Genomic DNA, 26,924 nt, shown 5'->3' with positions numbered 1-26,924 from the left:
CCTTTCCTGCAAAATACACAGAATTTAGGCACTAGTTAAATATACTTAGAATATAATTATTTCGTCTTTCCTGTAAGTTGAGTGATGCTTAAAACTACTCATACACGACCTAAAATTACTGCTTAAGTTATAATTATTTCTTTGTCACCTGCAAAAACGTGACTTGTTCTAGTATACCTACCTTTAAGTATTTGTAGATAAATATAATAACACTGAAAAAAAATTAAATTCGTTGAAGATCGATTTTATTACAGGAGAATTGCGACTTTGGTTCGGGCCGTGAGCGTTATCCCCATCTGTGGCTGGTAAGTGCACATCTACATCTAGGTGTTATTTAACGGAGGACCGGATGGGGCAGTGGTGCTCCTACGCGCCCGCTTAATCAACCGCGCAAAGAAGAACAACTGACCACTCTCGACGCGGCTCGGCGGCTGTGCTACTGTAAACACCGGACGAGCGATTTTTTTTTCAGGTAGATGTATTTATTAACACGAGTTTACACGTTATAGAAGTGGTCGTATTTATTCTTAAAGTTGTTGCCGTAACGCTGTCGCTGTCTGTTTGTCTTTTCTCAGTCGACTCGTTGTTATGGAGCGATGCTTTAGGTAGGAAGAGCACAAGAAAGCGCTTAACTAAGCTACTAGCTTCTCCGTTCATCACAAGCTTTTATTCGCAGTTAGCTTTGCTGCTGTGGTGCCTTTAAGGAGGGAAATTAAAAGTTTTTCTACGTAGGGTTGAAAAAAGGGGAGCAGTAAATTAGAGTATGCTTGTTTTGTTCTTTTTTTTTAATTATTGTTATTATTACCATTATTGCTAATATTATTATTATTATTATCATTATTATGCTGGCTAAGGTGGAAAAAATGTAGCAATTTAAAACGTCCCTGCTTATCAGCTATATCCAATATTAGCTCGCTGGCTTTTCTCAGAAGTTGAGAGCTTAGCAGTAACATTATGTGTTATTGCTTTGGCCTCATGCTATGCCTCATTTACATGAGATTGAGATGCATTAACCAAGACATACAGGTATTATTTGATGTAGTTCTGAACTTGCCAAATACTTGCCTGTCATTTCTTGAGTTTCCTGTCAGAGCATTTCAAGAGAAGAAGAATAAATGTTACCCCTCTTTATAGTAATGTAACTGTTTAAAAAACAAACTTTGTCTATTTATCTTTAATATATTTCTTATCTTGTCTAAAGCGACAGCAGGGATGGTTCTTCTGGCTCCACGCCACCACCATCGCCTCCTCCTTGTCATCCCCCTCCTGTGCCCTCCTCCTCTCCCCGATCATCCCTGACTCCTCCTCCTTCCCAGCTAGGAAGACTGAATTTTGCAGGAACGGTGATGGATGTCAGTAAATGGCCCCTGTTCTACCTGCTGAGTGCTCAGGAACTAGCTACAGTGCGACAGGCCTGTGTCTTTGGCACCACTGCCAATGAAGCAATCTATATCACCCATGGAAATGAGGTGAGGAGTGCACATTTGATAGTTTCTGTTTATGATATGAGCTCTTTAAGTAGCACTCGAATGATTGTACTTGTTTCGTCTTCCTTATATTTGTGCCTGAATCTAATTCTGACTTTACATGAAGTGTGTCGTTTGCTCTGTAGTTACGTGATAGTTTAAACAACAGGAAAACGTATGAAGCCGATGGGGTTTGCTGTGTGAAATGCCTCCAGTGCTCTTATTACGTGAAGGTTTATTTCATAAGCGTGTGTTTTGTGTGGAAAGAAAAAATATGCCACAGGAGATCCTGCATTGTTTTCACTTTCCTGTTTGAATGCCACCATACCAGAGCACAGCTGATCTCAATCAAAACACATAAGTCACACACTGAGCATCTATTTGCTTTGTGTTTGTTGATAACCTACAACACAGCTTTAAATGTGTTTCTGCTCTGTGTCTCTGTATTTTGAAATGTGTGTTACCGTTTCCAGGTGTTTGTGTTGGGGTTAAACTGCAGTAGCTGCCTTGGTACAGGAGACAGTCTGAGCACTGTTATGCCGAAGAAACTGGACTTCCTGCGAGGGAAGAAGGTAGCCAGTGTGAGCTATGGCAGCGGACCTCATGTCCTATTGGCTACCGACGGTAGGCTGTTATATATTTCTTTTTTCTTTTTTTTTTAATCTTCTCACATCTCTTATATAACAGAGCGCTCAGAGTGTAATGCAAATATATCTTGCTTGCATCAGTTAGGCCAAAACGAATTTCCACTCAAAAACTTTGGTATTAAATGTCTTGACAGGCAGGTTTCAGCAGTTCATATCAGTGGATTGCATACTGGCCACAAGTTGCATAATGTTTTCATCCTGCTGCATAAACATTTCACTGTATAGTCATGTGCTCAGTATTGGTCAATTTCTACAGAAAGGTTGACTTTTTTCTATTGAACAGTGGAAATGTCACTAATATGAGCTTAACCCTTTCACGCATAGTGGTTACTACAGTGGACAGCTATTCAAAGGCTGTTTTCTTGTATTTGTGTCATACTTGCACATAAACCACTACATTGGACACTGATCTGGGACACTGGGCGATCATGGCTCAAGAGTTGGGAGTTCGCCTTGTAGTCGTAAGGTTGCTGGTTCGAGCCCCGGCTTGGACAGTCTCAGTCGTTGTGTCCTTGGGCAAGACACTTCACCCGTTGCCTACTGGTGGTGGTCAGAGGGCCCAGTGGCGCCAGTGTCCGGCAGCCTCGCCTCTGTCAGTGCGCCCCAGGGTGGCTGTGGCTACAATGTAGCTGCCATCACCAGTGTGTGAATGGGTGGATGACTGGTTGTGTAAAGCGCTTTGGGGTCCTTAGGGACTAGAAAAGCGCTATATAAATACAGGCCATTTACCATTTACTGATGTACCAGTCCATACACATCAGTTGTATGCACATCAACTGATGGACATAGAATGTATACACATCACCGGAAAAGGCAAGGCAAGTTTATTTATATAGCACAATTCAACGGCAAGGTGATTCATAGTGCTTTACAGAGACATTAAAAAGCATGATTTACAATGGGGGGAAAAGGAACAGTAGATAAAATGTAAGTTTTGAAATTTTTTGAAAGCTTTCAAAAGTTTTGAAAGCTTAAAAGTAAAAAAGTGTGGATTTTGTGCTTTATTCAAATGCAGCTGAGAACAGGTGAGTCTTCAACCTGGATTTAAATAAACTGAGTGTTTCAGCTGATCTGAGGCGTTTTGGGAGTTTGTTCCAGATATATGGAGCATAAAAGCTGAATGCAGCTTCTCTGTGTCTGGTTCTGACTCTGGGAACTGATAAAAAAAACGGATCCAGATGACCTGAGGGATCTGGAAGGTTCATACTGGGTCAGGAGGTCACTGATGTATTTTGGTCCTAAACCATTCAGAGCTTTATAGACCAGCATCAGAACTTTAAAGTCTATCCTCTGACGGACAGGCAGCCAGTGTAAAGACCTCAGAGCTGGACTGATGTGGTCCACTTTTTTGGTCTTAGTGAGGACTCGAGCAGCAGAGTTCTGAATGAGCTGTAGTTGTCTGACTGATTTTTTTTTAGATAGACCTGTAAAGATGCTGTTACAGTAATCAAGCCTACTAAAGATGAATGCATGGACTAGTTTTTCCAGGTCCTGTACATGTAAAAAAAAAAAAGAAAAAAAGAAAAAAAAGAAGTAAATGTTAAAAAAAAAAAAAAGTTCAAAAATCTTTTTTTCATACCTAAAGATAAATAAAAATACTTGAAAAAAATCCTGATTCAGGTTGTCATAATTCATGCATGAAAGGGTTTACCTGAACTAAAAAATGTGCTGATAACATAAATAGAAACTTGGACCCTGTATAACCAACACCTGTATAGCATTGACAGCTTAAATTTGTTTTTATGTGTTGCAGATGGACATCTGTTTGCATGGGGTCACAATGGTTACAGTCAGCTGGGGAATGGGTCAACCAACCCGGGACTCTCCCCGGTGTTGATCACCGCTAACCTGCAGAACAAAAAAGTGAAAGAGGTGTCGTGTGGCTCACATCACTCTATGGCTCTCACTCTGGATGGAGAGGCAAGTCCTTTTTTAATTTTTTTTTTAATCACCGTTAAATGTGTTTAGCGTGTCTTTTCCTGTCTCCCTCTGTTCTCTTCTTTTCCCCTCACCCCCAGCTGGTCCTGGCAGATGCCTCTCCCTGAACCTGGTTCTTCTGGAGGTTTCTTCCTGTTAAAAGGAAGTTTTTCCTTCCCACTGTCACCAAGTGCTTACTAGTGGGGATCAGCTGAGTGATTAGGTTTTCTCTCTGTTATTGTACAGTCGTAACCTTACAATATAAAGCATATTGAGGTGACTGCTGTTGGGATTTGGTGCTATATAAATAAAAAATTCATGTTTGGATGGTAAACAGTTTCCATTCGCTCTTAAACAACAAAAGAAAAGAGCAGGGATGGCAATAGTAGGTAATGAAAAGGAATATGTGGCACACATAATTAAATTAAATTAATAAAATATCATCAAATATGACTGAAATTAGAATATTCTTATTGTTATGTACCACTCTAAATAAAAGGTTTAGCCCTAAGGGAGTCACCCATATATACCTTGACCTGCCACCTTGAGGCCTTTAGGTGTCACACTAAGAAGCTTGTCTTTAACCCAGCGGCATTAAAGCTAATGGGGTTGTTTGTGTGGTAAGCTGGAAAGGCTGTTGCAATTTAAAATGTTACTAAGTGCACATTAAGTATTGAATCCTTTTCCCAGTTTGTTCATGTACATTCAAGTTTTTCTGTTTGAGATGTTACTCAAACAGAAAAACTCAGAGTACAGCATCAATAACATAATTCTGAGAAAAGTGTTTTTTCTCACACTACAACATTGTCAATCCTCTCTAGGTCTTTGCATGGGGATATAATAACTGTGGCCAGATTGGTTCAGGCTCCACAGCCAACCAACCCTACCCCAGGAAGGTCACCGGATGCCTGCAGGGCAAGAATGCATCGGGCATCACATGTGGGCAAACCTCCTCTATGGCTCTTGTCGACAACGGAGAGGTGATGTTAAATAAATTCTTAGTGATCTCATTGAGAAATCTGAACTTGATGTGGTAAACAGGGTGGCTTTTATTTCTCTTTAGGTTTACGGCTGGGGCTACAATGGAAATGGGCAGTTGGGAATTGGCAACAATGGAAATCAGCTAACACCTTGCCGTGTCGCTGCACTCCAAGGGATGTGCATTCAACAGGTGAGACATCCAACAACCACATGAATGAGTTTTTAATGTCAATAATTGCCTTGAGGATGACTCATGATTTGTGCTTACATCTGATTGGGTAATTTTTCTTATCAGCCGCATTTAAATCCATCCCTACCTTCCAGATTGTATCGGGCTATGGACACTGCCTGGCCCTAACCGATAAAGGGCTGCTATATGCCTGGGGAGCAAATACCTATGGTCAACTGGGAACTGGCACCAAGAGCAACCACCTCAGCCCTGTGCACATCATGGCTGACAAAGAGAGGTAGGAAGGAGAGGGAAGGGTGTCGGACATTTCCTGTTAATATTTAGTTTCCTGTCCTCATTTCCTCCCTCTGTACCTCTGCCTCCGCTCCTGGTCTTAAGTAGTCGTCTGCAGTAAACAAAACAATGCTCTTTCCCTAATTGTAGATATTTTGGGGCAAATCATGCCACAGCAAATCAGCTTTCAGACTTTTGACATGTTTTAGTACAATAATTAAGAAGGAAAAGCTTCCCTGTGTTAACATGTCTCTCATTTGGCAGGGTCGTCGAGGTGGCAGCATGCCATTCGACACACACGTCGGCAGCCAAGACCCAAAGTGGGCAGGTATAGCATTCATCTTTCAAAGTGATGCACAGTCTTGTATTTCTTTGGTTTCTGGAATTCTTTATTCTAAAAAAACAGCAAAAAAATCCAGGAGCATTATCATTTCACTCCTCCTCCAGGTTTTTATGTGGGGTCAGTGCCGGGGCCAATCCATTGTCCTGCCACACCTCACGCACCTCACCAACACAGACGACGTCTTTGCCTGCTTCGCTACGCCTTCCGTTATGTGGCGCCTCATGTCTATGGGTGAGAGAAGAGACAACAAATTGTGGATTATTTGTGTAAAAAACAAACAAAAATGAAAGCTGTCTAAGTACTAGAACTGTTACTACTGGGGTTTTTTCTTCTAGAGCAAGATGACTTCCTGACGGTTGCAGAGGCTCTGAGGAAAGAGTTCGACAGTCCAGAAACGGCTGACCTCAAGTTCAGTGTTGATGGCAAATACATCCACGTTCACAAAGCTGTGCTGAAGATCAGGTGTTTTTATTTTCCACATAGCTATAAGTGAAAGATAGCCTTGATGCATTTGGTAGCTGTGCTTTGTTTCAGGGCTGTTAAGGCAGCCTGTGATTTTTGTTGGTAGCCCTTAACATGTCAGGTTTTGACTATTTGACCATCAAGTATTTTTATCGCGGCTAGGTGCGAGCATTTCCGTTCAATGTTTCGCTCCCAGTGGACGGAGGATCAGCAGGAAGTGATAGAGATTGGCCAGTTCTCGTATCCCGTCTACAGGTCCTTCCTGCAGTTTCTTTACACAGACACTGTTGACCTTTCGCCTGAGGATGCCATTGGTTAGTATGAATGCAACTGTTAAATATGTTCTGAGAGTGTGTAGAAGGATGTTTTTTTGACACTGTGTGTGTGTTTGTGTGTTGTGCTGCAGGCCTGTTGGACCTGGCCACCTCTTATTGTGAAAACCGCCTGAAACGCCTGTGTCAGCAGATCATCAAGAGAGGAATCTCTGTGGAAAACGCCTTCACCCTGCTGTCTGCTGCCATACGATACGACGCAGAGGTACAGTTATAAACAGGTTTGTCAGGTGGATAAGCTGAGGTGGTGGATAAATTCACATTTTAGACCAGACGACCAGAATGTTTGTGTGCCACGAGCTTGTGATCTTGTTGCCTTTAAAATAATTGCTTTGAAGATGTGGATCGGGTCTGCGATGACTCACAGTCAGTGTCCATCTTTAAAAATGACTTGGGTGCAATAAAACTGCAATACGACAGTCAGTCTGCTATCAGTTTGAGCTTGGGTCAAGGCTGCAATTACATGCAATCTGTTTGTGATAATATAGTGATTAACTGTAATAAACTGGCCAAAATGAAGGACGTGCACACACATATAAACAGAAATTTATATTAACTGCACACATTCAGAGTCAGAACCTCAGACACCTGAACAGAAATTCCTCCAGAATTCGTGACGTTGTTGCTGCAGGGCAGCAATTTCACAGCAGCCGCTCCGCAACCTTGCTGTGTAGAAGAATGCAAGCAGTCGAGTCGGGTCCTCTATTACACTGATCAGCGCACTCACACGGTGATTGCAACATGTTGACAATCAGTCTGTGCTTAAATATTAGACAGCTGTTATTTGCAAACCTTCACCAGTCTGTCTGAGAGTGATGGCAGTCTGCCCGAGTCTGCACTATGGTATAGCAGCAAAGGAAAACTGTCAGGGATTACAAGGTTTAACACCCTGTAAAATAAGCATCGGAATGTTTGTTCTTTCTTTTGCAATCTAATCTCCTTATTATTTTTCTATTGTTTGATTTTCCAGGACCTGGAAGAGTTTTGTTTCAGGTTTTGTATAAACCACCTGACTCAGGTAACTCAGACCGAAGCCTTCTGGCAGGTAGACGGAGCAATGCTGAAGGAGTTTATCAGCAAAGCTAGCCGCTGTGGAGCCTTCAAGAACTGAGTGGTACTTTTAGGCTCCTGCAACCTAAAAAAGAAAGAAAAAACCAACTAATGACCGAGTGGATTTGGTCACGCTGCATGTGCAGCAGCAGAATGCAACATCACAGTGACTATTTCAGTTTTCACATTCCTGTTGATCCCATCCATGACAAAAGAGGAGGCCCTTTCTTGAAATACGTTTTTATATATACTTTAAAGAAGCACTTAAACAACATTATTCACAAGATGCTTAAACTGGATTTTAAGCTGCGTTATCTGTGGATCTAAAATGAGCACTTTGGCCAAACCCATGGCGCCTTTTCTGTGTAAGTTCTTTACATATGTTATGTATACTTGAATTTTTTAATTTTTTCTCAGCAGCGTTTGCTTTGTACATTTACTTTCTGGAAAAGTTCATGTGAGGGACCAAAGATCTGGAAGGAATAAACTACTGACGAAATCTAAAGAGATGAACACTGTAATGTAAACATGTTTTACACACTTAGCAGTAGAGCCCAATTTATTGGTGAATTGATTACATTGGCTAATTGCCAGTCTGTTAGTGTTTGCGTTCATACAGGAAAACTTAAGAAAGTAACAAGGAGATGGGAGAAACACCCTTCTACCATGTTATGATTGCTGACATTGCATAGTTTGTCCACCAGCTGACACAGGGTAAGTTTGGCATTACCTGTTGGAGCACCTAAAGCTGATCTGAGCAGACCTAAATAAGTAAATAACGTAGCAATTTAGGGAAATCAATTTGTTGAGTTTCTCTGAAATGAAAAAAAATATTGACCAATATATCAGACTGTAAGATTTTTGAATCACCAAATATCCGTATCGGCCTTAGATATCTTATATAAGTCAGGCTCTAATTTGGTATTCAGCATCTCTTTGTATTGAACTCAAAGCAACTGATTGATAAAGACAAATTCATACATGACATACACAGCTGATGCAGAGCCTACTGTGGTTTGTTATGAGTTGCTTGCTTGGTAAATGTCCTTTTTACAAGTTAAAACCCGTTATAGGTGTGTTCATTCTGCCTCACATTCCCTCTGCAGCACTACAGTCATTTGTTTATATTCTGTAATACTAAGAGCTTGATTTTTTAAGCTTATTCAAAAATCTATGGAATATATAGACTGAGAAAGTTGCACTTTTCAGTTAAGAAAAATTACAGTTAATTGGTAAAATTACGATATTAGCTCCTTTTTTCTTCCATTGCAAGTAAAATGTGTTGTATCTAAGGCATGTTGTACTGTGGAAACTTGCTCAGGTTTTCCGAATTATTAGCATTTTCATCATTACAGGTTGGTTTCTGTGTTTGGGCAAATTAAAAATAAATCTACAAAAGTACTTAAGAGGAATTCATCTTAGTTTTTTCTGTAGGTTTTTCTATATATGGAGCAGAAATTGCACTAAACAAAGCTACAGGATACATTGGATATTAAAGCAAGAGGAATGCTTTGAAGCACTTTTTTCATTCTTTCACTTTGTCGTCTGATGACCAAAAACTCCCTGTGTGTCCTAGCATTTAGGACAACATGTCAACCATGCCGTCTCCCAGGAAAGCCAATGTGAGATCAGTTTCTATTTCCTTGATAGGTTTCTATTTCTTGATGTACTCAGATGCTTGAGGAGGAGTTTCTGTTCGCTCCAACTAAAGCAGAACTGCTATTTATTATTAAGCACAGCTTCAGTTCAGGCTGGAAAGTAATTTAGGATGCTTTGAGAGCTTCTGTGGATATCATTGTTTTCGGGAAATGAGGTCTAGGTTTACAGTTTCTGCTTGTTTTGTTTTGTATGAGCTGTTCCTTTGTTTTTTTTTATGAAGAAATTTAAACTGGAAGAGTAAAACTGATTTGCATATTGTAATCACTCTCTCTCTCACACACACTCTCTCTCTCTCTCTCTCTCACTCACTCACTCACTCACTCACACACACACACACACACACACACACACACACACACACATTTTGTTATACTTTCATCGTTTAGGAGAAGTTTATAAAACCATTAGGTCCATGCTTATATTCAGCTTACAGCATTGCAGTGTTTGGGGTATGCATTATTATTCTGTTTCTGTTACATACTTGAGACATACTGTTTTATTTTACTTTTTTAATTTGGCTATGGGGATTATATATTTCTGTGATGAAATAAATATTTCTTAAATCTGATTTGTTCACTTGTCATAACTATTTTTGTTCTTGTATATTTATTTATTTTTTTTATTGTCTAGCTCTTTAATGGCTCTTTGAAGCAAACAATTATGTTTTATGGCAAAATTATAACGTGAAAAATATACATGCAAATAGAATGATTTAACATCTATATATCAAAATTATAGATGGGAATGTGAGATATTAAAAAGAATATATAATTTAAGGAAATTTTTTATAAAAAGTGGTACATTTTGGTGACATTTTAGTAGATTGTTCATTAATAAAATGTATAAAAATGAAATGTATTTATCAATAAAAATGACAAACAGTATCCCACATTCTTGATTTTTAGTTCAAAAACGCTTTGTAATAGTTACAATTGTGTGGTGTGTCTTTAAGACAACGTAAGGTAAGGGTTAGTAATGTCACAAGTATGCACCACTGCTCTCTGTGGAGTATGAGAGCAACTTGCGTGCACGTGAGTGTATGGGCTTGGAAACTGCTAAACTTAAGTTTAGCAGTTGAAATTATTTGTACTTTGTTGCGTGCTGCGAGCCAACCAATTGGCCCCGCCCATATGACAGCGTCAGAAAATATTTCCGGAAGGAATCCGGAACTGTCAAGATACCGTCCACTAGCGAAGTCACAGAAGAACGGCTCCTTCTCCTTTAAATAAGAGGGAGGCAGTTTCTGCTTGCGGTAGAAATACATGATGTTACGTTCGTCCAAGTATTTATCGGCTGTACAGTGTTTTATTAAGAATCATTGTACCGTAATACGCGAGTTAGTGCTAGTAATGTTAGTATTGTAACACTAACTTAAAAAGTCGCCGGTTGCTAAGAGTTACCGTCACTAATCGGATTTCAACGTGACTTTAACTAGTCGTTTAAAAAAAAAAAAAGAAATTATTCTGAAGTGTAAATTCAGATTTGTACGTGAATTTCTTTATTGGTGCAACTTTATTTACCAAATCGGTGTCTTTTTGGGCTTTTATTTTGAAAGCGTCGGTTGAAACTAGTATTCGTGTGACTATCCAACTTAACAGTGAAAAGGATACCAAAAGAAAGCTTCATCCGGCTCTTCTCTTGCTGAACGTCGGGTCGACGTATTATATCGTTTTCTGTAGCTGACAGATTGATTGAATGGAAGAAAGCCAAATATGGAACCGAGCCGATCCGGGCCAGTCCAAACCGTGTCGAGAAACAAGAGACAGCAGCTCCCAGACTGACAGCAAAATACAAGGTGAGCCAACTGGAGGAAGAGTTCTTCCAGTAGTTTTGCTTTATATTTTTCCCTTGTGTCATGCCACAAAACCGCAGCTTCATGAGTTTACCAGTTTACCAGAGAGGCACTTTAAATGGCCACGGCTGACAGCCTTTATTTACACATTACACAATGCTGCACACAATGCATCTTAGACTTGGCCGATCATCTTATCCTATTCACATTATATGGCAAAATCCCCATCCTCAGATCAATAGACATAGGTCTTCACCTGCGTGTATCTGAAATAAATGTTATATTTTTCTAAGTCTCAGTTAACAGGCCAAGTTAGCTTCGGTGGAGCCTTTAAACCATGCAAACATTAGTAATCTTCATGGTATATATTCTCATCCAAGCATGTGTGACTGCAGCTTTTCAGGGAAGCATTGTGCACAAGATGGCTTAATTCAGCTTTGTCTCTGCTTCAGGTCATGGCCCCAGGTTGTCAAAGGTAAACCTCTTCACCTTGCTGAGTTTATGGATGGAGTTATTCCCTCAGGAGCAAACAGAGGAGGATGGTGGTAATCAGGTTAGTTTGAATATAATAACACAGTGATGTATGCAATCTAGGGAAAAAATCATCAAGTTCTGTGAAGCGATTCATGTCCATCTTTACTAGCACTTGTGTGTAAAATTAATAACTGTAGCTGTACTGTGCTTCAGCTCCATGGGATGGGTCTGGTGGTGGTGCGGGAAAGCAAAGTGGTGGGACTTCATTGTTCAGGAGCTGAGCTCCACGCTGGACAGGCAGCCATCATCCAACATGGTGCCCGCCTGGCTGACTGTCAACTGTACTTCTCGAGGAGACCCTGCACTACTTGCCTGAAGATGATCATTAACGGTGAGCGGAGAAGGAGGCATTATACAGGAATGAGTAGACAACATTAAGGGAGCCTAAAAACAACACGCGCAATGTGTTTCTGTGTCACACTCTCAAATAACGAGATGTTCTTGATCAGGCAGAACTACATATCTCGGACCAATGCGACTTTTTACTTGGAAGTTGGCCTGCTTTATAAACATAGTTATGACACAAATTCATCAAAAATGCAATGTGACATGTACGCACCACTGATTATGACTGATTATGATTGCATGAACCAAAGTACCTGCCCTTCTGTTGTCTCACCCTTACACATTTCAGCCTCTGTGTGTTTTGGAGTCCACCACAGTGCTGTCACTTTGAGGCACCACCCTAACTGTAGTCAGAATAACTGCAGCCTTTCTGGTACAGCACCTTCTTTCATTTACTTTCATTTACTTTGAAGTGGACCTGTTTTATAAGACTTGGCGAGCAGCCTCTTTATGATCAGATTGGAGGAATGACACATTGAGAAGTGAACACACTTAGTAACTCAGGACAGACTTTGACACCATAACAATATATTTATTTACTGTGAGCGTATGACTGAATATGTCCCACAGGTGTTGCCGTACTGTTGTAAACTGCATTATCGGCATTAAACTACATCAGCAGTTTGCTGAACTTTGGAGCTCTGTTCTCTCATTCCCAGGCAAAGTTAACTAAGATGGATAAATGCTGTTTGCTCTCCTCCTCCAGCTGGAGTCAGTCAGATCTCCTTCTGGCCCGGGGACCCTGAGATCAGCATTCTGAAGTCCACCTCTATGAACAATCCCAGCTACTGCGGTCCAGCTCACTTCATCTCAGAGGAAGCTTTACTAGACGCTGTAGCAGTAGAGAAGCTCAAGTCCAACAGCCGTCCTCACATCTGCACGCTGCTGCAGCCGCTGGCACCCGGCCTGGCACAGTTTGTCACCGAGACGTCCAGAAATTGTGACTTCACAGAGAGGATTACTGATGACGACCCAAAGCAGAACACGGAGGAGCTTTTCAACAGGTACCTTACTGTACTTACTGTATCTGCTTCTGCGGAGCAGCACTTTTGAGCTGTGTGCTGAATTTGTCTGTGAAGGTTCTCAGTCATCCAGGTCATCGTAGTCAAAGGAGCTTGCAAAGAAAAGCGTCTGGACGTCTTTAAGTTGCTTGAAGACGTTTCACCTCTCATCTGAGAAGCTTCTTCAGTTCTAAGGTCAAATGGTGGAGAGTCCCAGATATAAACCTAGTGGGAGTTTCCCCCCACAGAGGGACAAAAGGACCCCCTGATGATCCTCTAATCGCCTGAGCCAAGGTGTGAAACTGGGTGTGGGTCCAATCAGCCAGGGTTTCGGGTGAGCTCATTGTGAAACCTGGCCCCACCTTATCATGCAAATTCCTGAGGTCAGATGGCCCAGGATGTGAGTGGGCGTTAAGGCGTCTGGGGAGGGAACTCAAAACTGGATTATAGATGGCAGACAGTTGGTGTCGTAAACCACCGCCTCTGTTCAAAGATGGTCGCTCACAGTGGACATAAATGGCTTCTTTCACTCCTCTTTCAAACCATCTGTCCTCTCTGTCCAAAAATGTGAACATTGGCATCCTCGAAAGAGTGTCCTTTGTCCTTAAGATACTCCTGACGTAGGTTTGGTCAGAATTAAAGTGTGGGGTTTGGCAGGTAGAAATTAAGAATAAACTCGCTTGATGTTATTATGTATAAAACCGCCCACTATATATTTTTATTTTTTACTTAATATTTAAAGGTGCTGGAACTCCGTTGCATCCTAGTTTAACCTCTGGTCAGACTTCAGACATCAAAGGGCAAGAAAAGCTGTAGATGAGGCACAAAGCAAAGATTATTCTGCAGAAATAATTAGAGAACTTCTTTCATCTTTAATTTAACCAGACTGAGAAGGAGAAATATTTATTGAGTGAATCAAACTCAAGTTGCGAAACTGCTGGATGACCACAGCTGGATTTTCAGCCCGTTTATAAGAAATATTCTGTATCGTTCCAGAGAACGAATGAGATGCCTGAAGGATTTCTCCAGACAGTTCCTGGTTCGTAAGTCCCAGCAGCATCAGGAGATTTTGAAGCACATGGGCCTGGAGAATTTTTGTGTGGAGCCTTACTTCTCCAGCCTGAGAAACAACATGAGGGAGCTTGTGGAAGTGTTAGCTGCAGTGGCTGCCGGGGTGCCACAGCAACACTACGGCTTCTACAGGTTAGAAACTCTCAAATTTATCTGCTTTCAGCACAGACATCGCCACGCGCTTGTACTTGACGCTCATTTGATCGTGTCCCTTCTGTGAGCCAGGGAAGAGTCGTCAGTGCCACTGCCCCCTTGTCATGAAGATGTGCCCCAAGAAGTGGCTCGTCACTGCATGATCCAGGCCAGGCTGCTGGCCTACAGGACAGGTGTGTTTGGTTATTCATAACACACACTACATTCTTCTACATTCTATTGCATATTGCCTAACAAGCATCATAACAACTGCTGTTTGGCTGCAGGACTTCCTGAGCGATGTCGTAAAGGTTATGATCATTTCTAACAACGACCCTGTCAATAGTTTGCTATTTGTTTCCAGCTTCTTATACATGCATAACTGTCATTTCAGAGGATCCTAAAGTGGGTGTGGGCACTGTGATCTGGGCCAAAGGACAGTCGGTGAGCTCAGCTATTCTCCTTTTGATTTGATTTAACTCATTAATTCATCACAAGAGTAGACTGTTGGCATTTCTGTGTGCCGGTTCGGGTAGGATTTGCTCAGGTTTTCCGCATTATTAGCATTTTCATCATTACAGGTTGGTTTCTGTGTTTGGGCAAATTAAAAATAAATCTACAAAAGTACTTAAGAGGAATTCATCTTAGTTTTTTCTGTAGGTTTTTCTATATATGGAGCAGAAATTGCACTAAACAAAGCTACAGGATACATTGCATATTAAAGCAAGAGGAATGCTTTGAAGCACTTTTTTTCATTCTTTCACTTTGTTGTCTGATGACCAAAAACTCCCTGTGCGTCCTAGCCTTTAGGACAACATGTCAACCATGCTGTCTCACAGGAAAGCCAATGTGAGATCAGTTTCTATTTCCTTGATAGGTTTCTATTTCTTGATGTACTCAGATGCTTGAGGAGGAGTTTCTGTTCGCTCCAACTAAAGCAGAACTGCTATTTATTATTAAGCACAGCTTCAGTTCAGGCTGGAAAGTAATTTAGGATGCTTTGAGAGCTTCTGTGGATATCATTGTTTTCGGGAAATGAGGTCTAGGTTTACAGTTTCTGCTTGTTTTGTTTTTTTATGAGCTGTTCCTTCATTTTTTTTATGACGAAATTTAAACTGGAAGAGTAAAACTGATTTGCATATTGTAATCACTCTCTCACACACACTCTCTCTCTCACTCACACACACACACACACACACATTTTGTTATACTTTCATCGTTTAGGAGAAGTTTATAAAACCATTAGGTCCATGCTTATATTCAGCTTACAGCATTGCAGTGTTTGGGATTACAAGGCGACAAACTGACAAAACCTAATAACATCAGGCTCGTACAGAAGGAGTTTGTTTGGGTTTTTTTGTCTGCACGAAATTGGATTATATAAATCAATTTATGGATGGCAACACGGTGGCTAGCACTGTTGCTCCACAGCAAGAAGGTCCTGAGTTCAATTCCAACATCAGGCCGGGGTCTTTCTGTGTGGAGTTTGCATGTTCTCCCCGTGTTCTCGTGGGTTCTCTCCGGGTTCCGGCTTCCTCCCACCATCCAAAGACATGCAGCTTGTGGGGATAGGTTCATTGGATAATCTAAATTGCCACTAGGTGTGAATGTGCCAGTGAATGTGAGTGCGAATGGTTGTCTGTCCCTGTGTGTTGGCCCTGCGACAGACTGGCGACCTGTCCAGGGTGTACCCCGCCTCTCGCCCTATGACAGCTGGGATAGGCCCCAGCGCCCCCCGCGACCCTGAAAAGGATAAGCGGAAGCAAATGGATGGATGAATGAATTTATGGATGATTGTATTAACGCATTGAGGTTTTCAGTGTGGGTGGATGCAGTTGTGACAAATGTCATGATGATGAGCCCAAAATGTTCAAATAAATCCTAACGCGTTCCTCAGTAGTGGCTGCTCCCTCTGGACAGTTTGAGATAGTGAGTGTTTTTTGACAAAGCGAGAGCGAGCTCAGTGTAGAAGAGGTCAGGAGACGGGTACAACAGTGAGTGTCCACACTCATCTGTAAAACACAGTCGAGGCTGTGTTGTGATTTGGGGCTGCTTTTCAGCCCGTGGTATAATGCAGATGGAATTAAGAACACTTTATTTCATCATTTAAAGCAGTGCTGCCGATAGATTTAACACCCACACTGATGTTGTTAATGTAGTATTTTGATCTGTCCCCTCATCTCAGGCTGGCTGTAATGGAACAGGGTGTCTCTACCTGGTGGGCTGTGGGTACAACGCTTACCCCGCAGGTTCGCAGTACGCCGAGTACCCTCAGATGGACGCCAAACAGGAGGATCGCCAGAGACGTAAATACAGATACATTATCCACGCAGAGCAGAACGCCCTCACCTTCAGGTCAGAACTTGTCAGAAACGGCGGGAGGGGAAACATGAATGCAGAAAATCAGTGTTCATCATCGCTTGATGTGTTCCTCCTCCTTTCAGGACACGAGACATCAAACCGGATGAGCCAACCATGCTTTTTGTAACCAAGTGTCCATGTGATGAGTGTGTCCCTCTGATCAGAGGAGCCGGTATCACACACATATACACCTCTGACCAGGACCGGGACAAAGATAAGGGAGATATTTCCTACCTGCGATTCGGCACTCTAAAGAACATCAGCAAGTTCATAGTGAGTCCACAATGTTTTTCTTGTTTTGTTTTTGTTCCCTTTTATTTCATACTGTTTATGTTTGATGTTTGGAGTATATCAAACCTCCATCAATGTAGACAGTAAAGTCCAGGCTGTAGAAACGGGTCATTACTTCAGCAAACATAGCAAACGTAGACTCGGAGAATATGTTGAAAAGGGAGATGTATGTTAATTTATTCTGGTGCATAAGGGGATCTCTGACTCAGCAACTTTGGGATGTCTTGCTTCTTGAAGATAAGGCTAACATGCCCTTAAAAAATCTGACATTTATCTGTCCTCACAGTGGCAAAGAAGCCCTTCAGTGTCCTCAGCGCCACCTTTTCATCTTGCCAGTAAGTGGCACCCTATGCCTTTTTTTTTAACCATCTCCACAGATAAATTACAGAAAGGAGTTATGAATCAGCCAATTTTCCTTTGCTGTTTCGCGTTTTAACCACAGTGCCATTTATTGCAGACGGTTGTGTCGGAAAGCACAGCAGACAGACTGAGAGCGAGAGCCCCAGCAACAAGAAGCTGTGCGCCAGCACGTCCTGCGAATCGCCTGCTGCGAGCCGTCGATAAATCCACGTACCTAAAAAACACCCCCCACAGAGGCAGGTTTTAAGCTTGCGTGCCACAGATTTGATCGTTCACAGCTGTAATAAATAGAGCTAAATGTTGTTTCCGTCATGAGCATCGAATCTGTGGCACATATGATTTTACACATTTGTATCTTTTCCAAGTCCGGTCATTACATGAGTGGAGAGTTGGAAACAAACTGAAATCAATGCAATGACCTCAAAGGGACACCACTAAGAGCGGATTAATAGATCCGTCGAAGATGAAAAAATAGGTACAGAAACTATGGACAATTTTTTTTTTTTTAAGCGTTTATAAGATACCACAAAGAAATAATTTATTTAAAATAGTTATTTAAACTGGGATATGCAGATCTGTTTGTTTTTGAAACAAATGGAGGGGGGAAAGCTAATTATAAAAATTTCAATAATGAAAAAGTGTGAGATTAACAACATGTAGCTCCTGGTTGTCCAGGATTGTCCTCACGGCACAGAACGGTTTGAAATAAATTACTGATGCTTTTATTTTGAAGGCAGCTGCTGTGAGAGTGTTTGAAAGATGTTTCACACTGTGAGGGTGTTATTGTTTTTAAACGCAAGCCAAATGCACTAAAGTGAAGCGTGTTGAGGATATGGATAATGCTTGAATGAAAGTTTAAAAAGTGATCCTGCAGAGCAGAGAGGACGGTCAAAGGTTTGGTTTTGGAGAGTGAAGGAATTTACTCGACTTTACCAACTTTCATTTTCTACATGAACACACTGTTTGTATTCTTTTTGTGTTTTTTTTCGTTCAGGTATAGTAAACAGAGGTTTAAGTGTTTTTGTAACTTGAAATCACAGAAAAGGCAGTAACTGTGGAGCCATTCAGCATAATCTGGAAAATAACACACACTTTCTTACACACACACAAAGCATGCATTCTCATCTATTCTTTTTTTTTTTTATTTGTTGTGAATGTTGTACAACAGAATCGAAGTGGGGGAAAAAAACAAGGTGGCTGCTTTTAGAGGACATCGTGAAGAATGGTTAAATCTGGTCATTGTTGTAAAACAACTGGTTCAAGTCTGATGTTAAGCTGGTTGGCTTACATTTGCATCTCGTGTGATATCACAATATACCGTCACAACCTATGGCATGTGAACATGGCTGGTATTGGTTTTTGTCATCCCAAAAAAACAAACTGTTTTCCTTTTTTTTTGTTGTTTTTTTTGTTTAAGGAAAAAAAAAGCAAAACAGCTTTTAACGTGTTTACTTCTTCCTTTAAGGAAAGTCTGGGCTCATCATGACTCCATTTCACTTTGTTTTTAAAATTTCTGTGAATGCTTGTCAGACATCTACTGGGAAATAAAATCACATTGTTCTCAAGTTTAGTCTCTGCAGTTTTTTTTCCAAGTTCATAGTTGATTTAAAGTTACAGAAAGAAATCGAAGCTGCTTTAAACTAAAAGTGGATTTTTATTCATTTATTTGATTTCACAGTTATGTTTCACCGCTGAATCCTGCCGTTGGTCGGCTTTGGCCTCGTTCTGTTTGCCGGCGACTTTACTATGGCAATGGCAAGTGATGAGCAAAAAAAAAAAAAAAGTTTAAAAGGTGTCAAACGGCAAAAGGAACTCTGATATAGTGAGTTAAGAGGTTCACTGCTTAATCACAACAAATATGTTCTATCAGAGCATATTTTCATCAACATAATAATAATTAAGCTCCCCCTAAAAAGATACTGCAAATACAGGAAAGAAAACGAGTACAGAGAAAGGAAAACACACCAAAACAAACAAAAAAAGGCACCTCTGAATCTTCTCGTCCTCTGATAACGTCAGATCCAAACCAGAGTCAAACATCCGTTACAGTACAGACAGAAAAGGGAGTGAAACAAAAAACCAAACAGCTATCTTTACAGCATCCACACAGCAAAGTGCCTCCTCCTCATGTTCTCCCTCACAATGGCACTCAAACCACAAACTGTACATGAGAAATGACACTATATATTAAAAAAAAAAACAACATCAAGCAGTGTGAAAACAGCGATCAGCTTCAAACAAATTGAATCACCATTATTATTATTATTATTTAAAATCATACAAAGTGCTATTAGCCACCAGCAAAGAGAACCAGTGATCAAAATTGTCATTTTCTTTTTTCTTGTTTTTAAGATTTTTGTTTTTAGTCAACAGTGACTGAAATCAGTTTGTTTTCAAGACCTGTGAGTAATTTAGAACAGCACGGATGGGCTCGGCCTTTAGACCGGCAACGAGACTTGTTCCATGTTGGTGTGACACACTGAAGCGACGTTGGCCTATTGGACTGTATGTAATCCAATCCCCTCAGCTTTAAAGTGAAGAAACAATCACCGACTTTTAGCTCGCACAAATGAAAATATGATGGAAAATCTGTTCAGGGCCATAATAGATGTAAACATAGGGGAGAAAAATAAAGATCATAGAAATTTAGAATTCACTAATCTCAAATGTGACCTAATATGACCCATTTTTCCACGTAAATTCACGTCTCAATAAAATCACATGTTTAATGCTCTTAATTATATCAGATTACTTTAGTTTTTCCCCTTAAATTTCAGAATTACTTGTAAATTAGTAACTTCATGAGTTTTTCCTACCCAGTCTGCTACTATAATTTTTGAAATGCAAAGTTGTTGTTTTTTTTTCCTCCCTTAACTATTATCTTTAATTTCTTAAGCTAGAATACCCCCAATACACTGTTGTGGGCTACTGAGCTTTACCATTGTCATTTGGCTTTTACCGATGACCAAGAATGCATTGATTAAGATATTCACGCTGTAAATATACTTCACCTGGTCCTAACCAGACACACCAACATCCTCACCACACATCTCCCAAGAAAACAAAAAGTTGTTCATTTTTCTGGTTTGCAGCCACTACTTTTAAAAATTTACAAAATTCATTTGCAAGCAGAGACTAATAAGATTAAAGAAAATGCTCATCCACCTGGAGGATTTTGGCTGAAGCTTTTTTTTTAAACCCCTGGTTCTCCCCCAACAAGGCAAATCAGCTGCCTCCAACACCATGAGTTGTGGCACTACATGCTACAGATGAGATAAAAAAAATTACAAAAAAAGATCAGTGATTAAGAACTACTCTTGCACAAGTTTTTAATGAACTGACAAAGAGGGGAAAAAAAAGACAAATGAGGTCTCAAAGATTTTTTTTTTTTCAAATAGAGTAACCATTATTGTTAATGTGTTTTTTTTCTATGTCTTCCTATTAATAAAAAGTTGAAGTAGAGGGCAGGCAGGAATGCTTCTCTAGGAAGCCGGTTTCTTCAGATCCCTGATCTGTTTGATTAGGTAGGTCTTCTCGTCGTTGAACTGCTCGTCGTCCGTGCGGTCCTTCTGGAAGTTGCTCAAGAAGTCGATGAGTTTGGTCTGGTTCTTGAGCAGGATGTCGACGATGGGCTGAGTCTTGTTGGGGTTTGCTACAAACACCTTGGGGAAACACAAAAAGGACAAGACCGGAAGAAAATTCACTTAGAGTTACATCATTTTAATTCAGTTTTGTTTTATTTATACAGCGCAGATTGACAACACCAGTCACCTCAATGTAGGGCTGTGCGATATGACCAAAATCTCATATCCCGATATAAAACATCTATCGTCCGATAACGATATAAATCACAAAATTTTACATTTTCTGTAAATTCTGTGAATCTCGGGCAGCTCGACTTGCGTAAAGTGTTTCCAGCTGGGCGTCGTGCAGCTGGAGTCGACTGTTTTAACCAAAGCATGAAGCTATAAATTTTTAGACATAAGTTGTAACGGCCGCTGTTTTCTTTGTGAGTATTTATTACACGGCGTGCTGCGGGGAAAAGCCTGTTCTAACGTTTGAGTCTAAGGTTTATTTTTTACCTGGCGGCTCTTTTTTACTTCTCATCCGTAAATAATCTGCATACTTTTTTACGTGATTAAGTTTATTTTGAAAAATCTCAACAGGATCTTGAGCTTTATTGTGAAAGGTTTATGTGGAAGATAAACAAGCGGACACACGGTGGTTTTACTGTCGTTGTTGCTAACAACAACGCATAAAAACAGTCGCTTGTCCGTCTGTAGTGTGGTTATATAAAATATAAGAGAAAGTGAGAACTTTAAGAAATTAATATAGCCATTACAGTGACCATCAAAACGATGAAAAAATATTGCCGTAAACAGTTTATTTTGCGACACCACGAAACAAACAATAGCGTAAAATTAAACGATAGACGTTTTTATATCGTTATCCAATATATATCGTTATATCGAACAGCCCTACCTCAATGTGTTTTTTATTGTAAGGTAAAGACCCTACAATATTAGAAAGAAACTCCAACAATCCAACGACCCCCTATGAGCAAGCACTTGGCGACAGTGGGAAGGAAGAACTCCTTTCTAAAAGGAAGAAACCTTCAGCAGAACCAGGCTCAGGGAGGCGTGGTCATCTGCCATGTCCGGTGAGAACAGAGTTTAATTACTAAAGACTAAATATATTAGTGGTGTATAAAGAAAGTGAAACAAGGTGAGTGAATAAGAAATGCTCAGTGGATCATGGGAAGCTCCCAGCAGTCTAGGCCTATTGTAGCATAGCAAAGGGAGGATTCAGGGTCAACTGATCCAGCCTAATCTAAAAAGTAGAGGGAGGTCTCCCAAAAACAAACTGGGAGCTAGCTCTACAGAAAAGGACAACTAAAAGCTGAAGGCTCTGCTTTTAAACATTGTAGGAAAGCAAAGTTCTCTATTAGGCTAATACGGTACTATGAGGTCTTTAAGATAACATGAGCCTTATTATTCAAGATTTTATGTGAGAAAGATTTTAAATCCAATTCTGAATTTAACAGGAAGCCAACGAAGAGGAGCCAATATGGGAGAAATATGTTCTCTCTTTCCAAATTTCTCATTAAATGCATCTGCTGTTTTTTTATTTGTTTGTTTGTTTACCTTGAAGACGTGGAAGGCCTCAAACTGGATGTTGGCACTCTTGTCTCGGAGCAGATTCATCATCAGCTTCAGGTTCTCTGTCCTGCTGATGTACCGCGTCATGACCGTGAAGTTATGTCTGTCCAATAACAGCTCTCCCAGAAGCTGGAGGGGGGATCATTTTGAAACAAAGTGACAAATTATTATTAGAGAGGCCAGCTGTGCAGACCCCGCCCCCCAAAAACCCCCCAAAAACCCATGAAGTCTAAGTAGGAATTTAAATCAATACAGGTCGGAGACAAACCTTTAGAGACTGTCGCTTGGTGACGTAGTTCTCAGAGTGCAGCAGCTTCTCATAGTCTGCAAACACCTGCAGTGAAAAAACAAAACGCAGCAACAATCTGAGATCAAATTTTAAACTTTTGGGAAATATCTATATGGACGATACTTTTTCCAAACAATATCTGATAACTGTTGTAAATAGAGGGCTTTTCCTCCAAATGGAAATATGAACGCAAAGTTTATACAGCGCCAAATTACAACAGCAGTCGACCTCAAGGCACTTTATAATGTAAGGTAAAGACGCTACAATAATCGAGAGAGACTACACATGAGCAAGCACTTGGCAACAGTGGGAAGAAAAAAACCCCTTTAAACAGGAAGAAACCTCCAACAGAACCAGGCTCAGGGAGGGGCGGGGCCATCTGCCATGACCGGTTGGGGATGATCACTGGTTTAACATGCCCACTCTCCTGTGTTTAGGACACCTTTCCATTTGCTTCCTAAGTTTAACCTGGCTCATTTCCTTTGAAAACATTAGTGCAGAGTGCTGGTTTAGCTAACTGGGTTTAGCAGGCAACCCATATGCCATAAGGCTAATGCAAAGACCTGGGTTCAAATCTGCCCTTGTCTATAGTGGCTACTCTTCCAAAGGCCGTTCGTTGATCCCCAGCTCTTCAACTTCTAAGTTTCCTTTAGCGACCCTGATATCCATGTAGGATTGCCTGTATGCGTGACCATTACTGAAAAAAGTGTCTGTGGATGCAGCTTCTAGTTTTAAAAGTTGCAAAGTGCTTAGGCAATAAACTAGAGAGAGTGCTTACCAACCTGAAAAGCCACGCAGTGCAATTATTTTGTTGCAACAATTATTCAAAATTGCCAAAACAGTTTGGCAGCACAGTGAATAAAGAAGGTTGTAGGTCTGAACCTGTCCAAAGACACACTTGTTGGGTTAGCTGGAGATCCTAAAGGAGTTGCTGGTGTGATGGAAAATGGTTGTTGTGCTCTTTGTGGACTTAATAATAATAATAATATCAATAGATGTTGGATTTTTGATTTTTTACATTCTGCTACTTCTGTGTCAAGCTGACCTTACTAAATGAAAAGCTCCACATTTTCTTCCTATGCGTAATCTTTCCGATATACCACAAGTTGATGGACGAGTTATCTTTTGCACACAATGTTCCGAATGTATTCTGGGAGCATGGCACAACTAGTCTCAATAAATATTCTAGACTTACAATTGCTCTTTCCTTCCTGCTGTCTGTATGGTTGTTTGACCTCTTTGCAAAGGTAAATAAAACTCAATAAATAAATTAAAATTTAAAAAAGAAACCTGGTTGTTTGCATAAATTAGCACCAGATGGCTGTTAAAACATCTGAACCTAGATGAAGACAGTGCTATCGCTTGGCTTTTGAATGTATGGCTGCATAGGGTCAAACACGTACTTTCCCGGTGATGTTTAAGTAATCAGCAATCAATATGATGAAGGTGCTTTTGAAACAAATATTAGATTATACAGGACTTTATAATTTATGGGGACATATCTGATATCGTGAGGTAGGAAAAAAGGAAATCTGAAATGTAACAATAGCCTCTGTATAAGTTACAGAATATTTAAGTAAGAGTTCCAACAGGAAAATGACTTGTGTAGTTTAGATGAATATGTTTATGCACACTCTGTAGCTTGGGAAAACTTATCAACACTTATCTGAATGTAGTTATTTTAAAGACAGAAATATCTGCCTGTGTGTTTTAAGTTGAGACAAATGCATATATGATGGAGAAGTTGTTTAACTCTGTGCTTGCACATGGGTAATTCGGCTTGTTGGTATATTTTCTTTTAGCCCAGAAGGCATCTAATGAGATCGATTAAAGCAAATGAAAATACTGCACTGCATCCAAAAGGACAAGAACTGCCTGGACCTGCAAAAATGTAACATATGTAACTAAGAGGAAGTGGATGAATTAGAAGAAACCCCAAACCCTAGACAGTTGACTTGAGTAGATCAACACATTGTTATTACAGCGTTCCCTCTTCTCACAGTCACATGGATCAATTATCAGTTACTGGGTTTGTTTTACAATATTTGGCTTTGAACTGTGGGATTAAATTGAAGTATGAATAGATGATGTTTAAAACTTAAAGTGCCTGTGCAAACAGCATTATAAGACTTTGAGTATGTCACCAAGCTTATGTCACAGAACAAGAAACTCTTTGTGCAGTCATAGGTTTACCACTAAAATAATAATAATAATGGATTGGATTTATATAGCGCTTTTCAAGGCACCCGAAGCGCTTTACAATGCCACTATTCATTCACTCTCGCATTCACACACTGGTGGAGGCAGCTACAGTTGTAGCCACAGCTGCCCTGGGGCAGACTAACAGAAGCGAGGCTGCTATATCGCGCCATCGGCCCCTCTGGCCAACACCAGTAGGTGGTGCCCAAGGACACAACGACCAGGACAGAGAGCCCGGGGATCAAACTGGTGACCTTCCGGTTACAGATGCGCTTCCCGACCCCCTGAGCCACGGTTGCCCCAAAATCTAATCAGTATGACAGATTCTGGGTTTTTTGTGGCTTAGCCTCTACTGAGCCAGCAGTGACATCTCCTGACAGGCCGTCGGCACACACGCTTGGTGAAAAGGTGGTTCTGTGTGGGTTTCTACAGGCTGAGAGCCCTGGAGGGACCCTGCTCGTGAGAGGGGCCCCTCTGCCTAGAAATGTTGAGGACACAGAGCGGAGCTTTGTATCGAAAGATGTTATGAAATTTAGAGAGGCTGTGCAGTTTTCCTATAAATTTACATTTTTTGTTTTTTAATCTGCCTTCCCTGCCAGCTCATTGAATACTCTATCACAAGGCTTCGTGAATGCCTGTGTGTGACGTGACTGGGCCAGTGAGCACTGCGGTGACTGATACCTGATCTCGCTGTGCATCCGTGTAAGGTTTCCTCATGCAGAGTCATTCAGAGCAGTGGACAGTGTTTGCAAACGGAGCTCAGTGACTGACCTCTGTGTGTGGTTTGGGTTAACGATTGCTAAAAATTCTAAATAGCAAGGCTAATGTGCATTATATGTGTGGTGGCTAACAACCATCCCAGACTAATCTCTTCTCGGGAGCTGCAGATGTGCAAATGTGTTTGTAAGTCGAAGCACTCACAGCTTCGTAGTTCTGCTCGAGGAATTCGGCCACAAGCACTTTGTGTCTCGTCAAGAGGTCCTGTGGACGAAGACAGAAAAACGCATCTTAGCTGATGGATTCAAATGTCACCGAACACTTTTTACATACGTACATGTATGTATACACTGTACAATCGCACGCTGCCCAACATTTGTCTCCCGTATTGGATCCAATACAACCATCAGTTGTTCGGGAAAAAAAATGTATTCCCCAAATGTTGCCAGAGGTTCCTGGAGGTGTTTACTTTCCAGTTTTAATTATGATCATCACACTTCAAAATAGCTGACAAGTTAGCGTCACATGGTCAACGGTCACATGTCTGCAAAAATCAGCGTATGTTAAGACTTTTCCTCAACAAAACATGAAAACAAATTTGCCTTTTCTAGGCCTACGTGGGGAACAAAAATATCAAAGAAATTCAAATGATACTCGCGTGGGATGTTGGTTTACTAAATCCAAATCCAAACACTTGTCAAAGTCCAGTCTGGCTCTAGTCTAGCACCTGACCTGACAGCCAAAAGAAGAAGAAAGAGAGTTACCTTAAAGGTGGCGAATGCGTCAGAAGCAATGTCGAAGGTGGACATCTCCACGTAGTTGAAAAAATTGTGGAAATGCTCCGAATGGAGAACTATCTTGGCGAGCGGCTCGTGGCGGATGCACTCCCTCAGCATGATCCCACAATTTAGCGCCACCTGGGGCATCTCATATCTTCAAACACAGCAAGAGAGAGTAACGCATCACCCCCTCCTCGTCATAGAAGCCATAGATATTGTGTTAAGACGCCATTAGGCTGAGGACAGCATGTGCACTGTGTTTATCTCACCCTTTCAGCAGTATGAAGAGGACCTCCTGGTGGGAGCAGAAATATTCAACAGTGGGGCTCCTCGTCCCAATCTGCCTCCTGAGGATGTTGTTGAAGATCTGACACACGTCCTTCTTCCCCTGGAAACACACGTAAAACTGAACTAACCACATAACAGCATCTGTAACATTTAGCACGTTAAAAATTAATTAATTGTGTACAGTAGGAAAAAAAGTTGCTTTAAAAGCAGTGCTACAACCTAAAGTAACTTAAATTTATGAGTTGGAGTCAGAGGAGGCCTGTAATGGTAAGAAAACTGTACAAAG

General features: G+C 40.9%; 3 protein-coding genes across 7 annotated transcripts in view; 2 read left to right on the top strand and 1 right to left on the bottom strand.

The window, feature by feature from the left end:
- Positions 1–373: 373 nt before the first annotated feature.
- On the top strand, positions 374–8,657 carry rcbtb1 (regulator of chromosome condensation (RCC1) and BTB (POZ) domain containing protein 1). Of its 3 annotated transcripts, none has more exons than XM_085151881.1 (13): positions 374–472; positions 1,202–1,469; positions 1,940–2,090; positions 3,867–4,033; positions 4,852–5,010; positions 5,094–5,201; positions 5,336–5,478; positions 5,739–5,802; positions 5,922–6,048; positions 6,153–6,279; positions 6,442–6,593; positions 6,686–6,816; positions 7,582–8,657. In XM_085151881.1, exons 2-13 carry the CDS (start codon positions 1,347–1,349, stop codon positions 7,720–7,722), a joined length of 1,593 nt encoding a protein of 530 aa, XP_085008007.1. In that variant the 5' UTR covers positions 374–472; positions 1,202–1,346; the 3' UTR covers positions 7,723–8,657. The 3 variants fall into 3 exon arrangements, with proteins under 3 accessions (XP_085008007.1, XP_085008005.1, XP_085008006.1); XM_085151879.1 differs by having other exon boundaries at positions 410–605; XM_085151880.1 differs by having other exon boundaries at positions 410–605; positions 6,686–6,832; positions 7,582–7,686.
- Positions 8,658–9,208: 551 nt separating this feature from the next.
- Positions 9,209–19,291, top strand: cdadc1 (cytidine and dCMP deaminase domain containing 1). Its single transcript, XM_085151885.1, has 11 exons — positions 9,209–11,115; positions 11,565–11,665; positions 11,800–11,977; positions 12,698–12,995; positions 13,989–14,195; positions 14,289–14,389; positions 14,590–14,639; positions 16,381–16,550; positions 16,640–16,829; positions 17,134–17,182; positions 17,305–19,291. Exons 1-11 carry the CDS (start codon positions 11,016–11,018, stop codon positions 17,409–17,411), a joined length of 1,551 nt encoding a protein of 516 aa, XP_085008011.1. The 5' UTR covers positions 9,209–11,015; the 3' UTR covers positions 17,412–19,291.
- The window catches only part of cab39l (calcium binding protein 39-like), a 22,220-nt gene continuing 13,631 nt past the window's right edge, over positions 18,336–26,924 (bottom strand). For all 3 annotated transcript variants that reach the window (XM_085151894.1, XM_085151892.1, XM_085151893.1), the window contains 6 exons: positions 26,620–26,738; positions 26,336–26,504; positions 25,776–25,835; positions 22,635–22,700; positions 22,352–22,495; positions 18,336–20,869 (listed from right to left, as the gene is read on the bottom strand). In XM_085151894.1, coding sequence (XP_085008020.1) covers positions 20,690–20,869; positions 22,352–22,495; positions 22,635–22,700; positions 25,776–25,835; positions 26,336–26,504; positions 26,620–26,738 — 738 coding nt within the window. In that variant the 3' untranslated portion in view covers positions 18,336–20,689. The remainder of the gene's footprint in view (positions 20,870–22,351; positions 22,496–22,634; positions 22,701–25,775; positions 25,836–26,335; positions 26,505–26,619; positions 26,739–26,924) is intronic.

This window comes from Neolamprologus multifasciatus, chromosome 23, assembly GCF_963576455.1.
Source record: "Neolamprologus multifasciatus chromosome 23, fNeoMul1.2, whole genome shotgun sequence".
In the NCBI taxonomy this organism is placed as follows: Eukaryota; Metazoa; Chordata; class Actinopteri; order Cichliformes; family Cichlidae; genus Neolamprologus; species Neolamprologus multifasciatus.
Note: the sequence above shows the minus strand (reverse complement) of the source record. Positions and strands in the feature narration are given on the sequence as shown.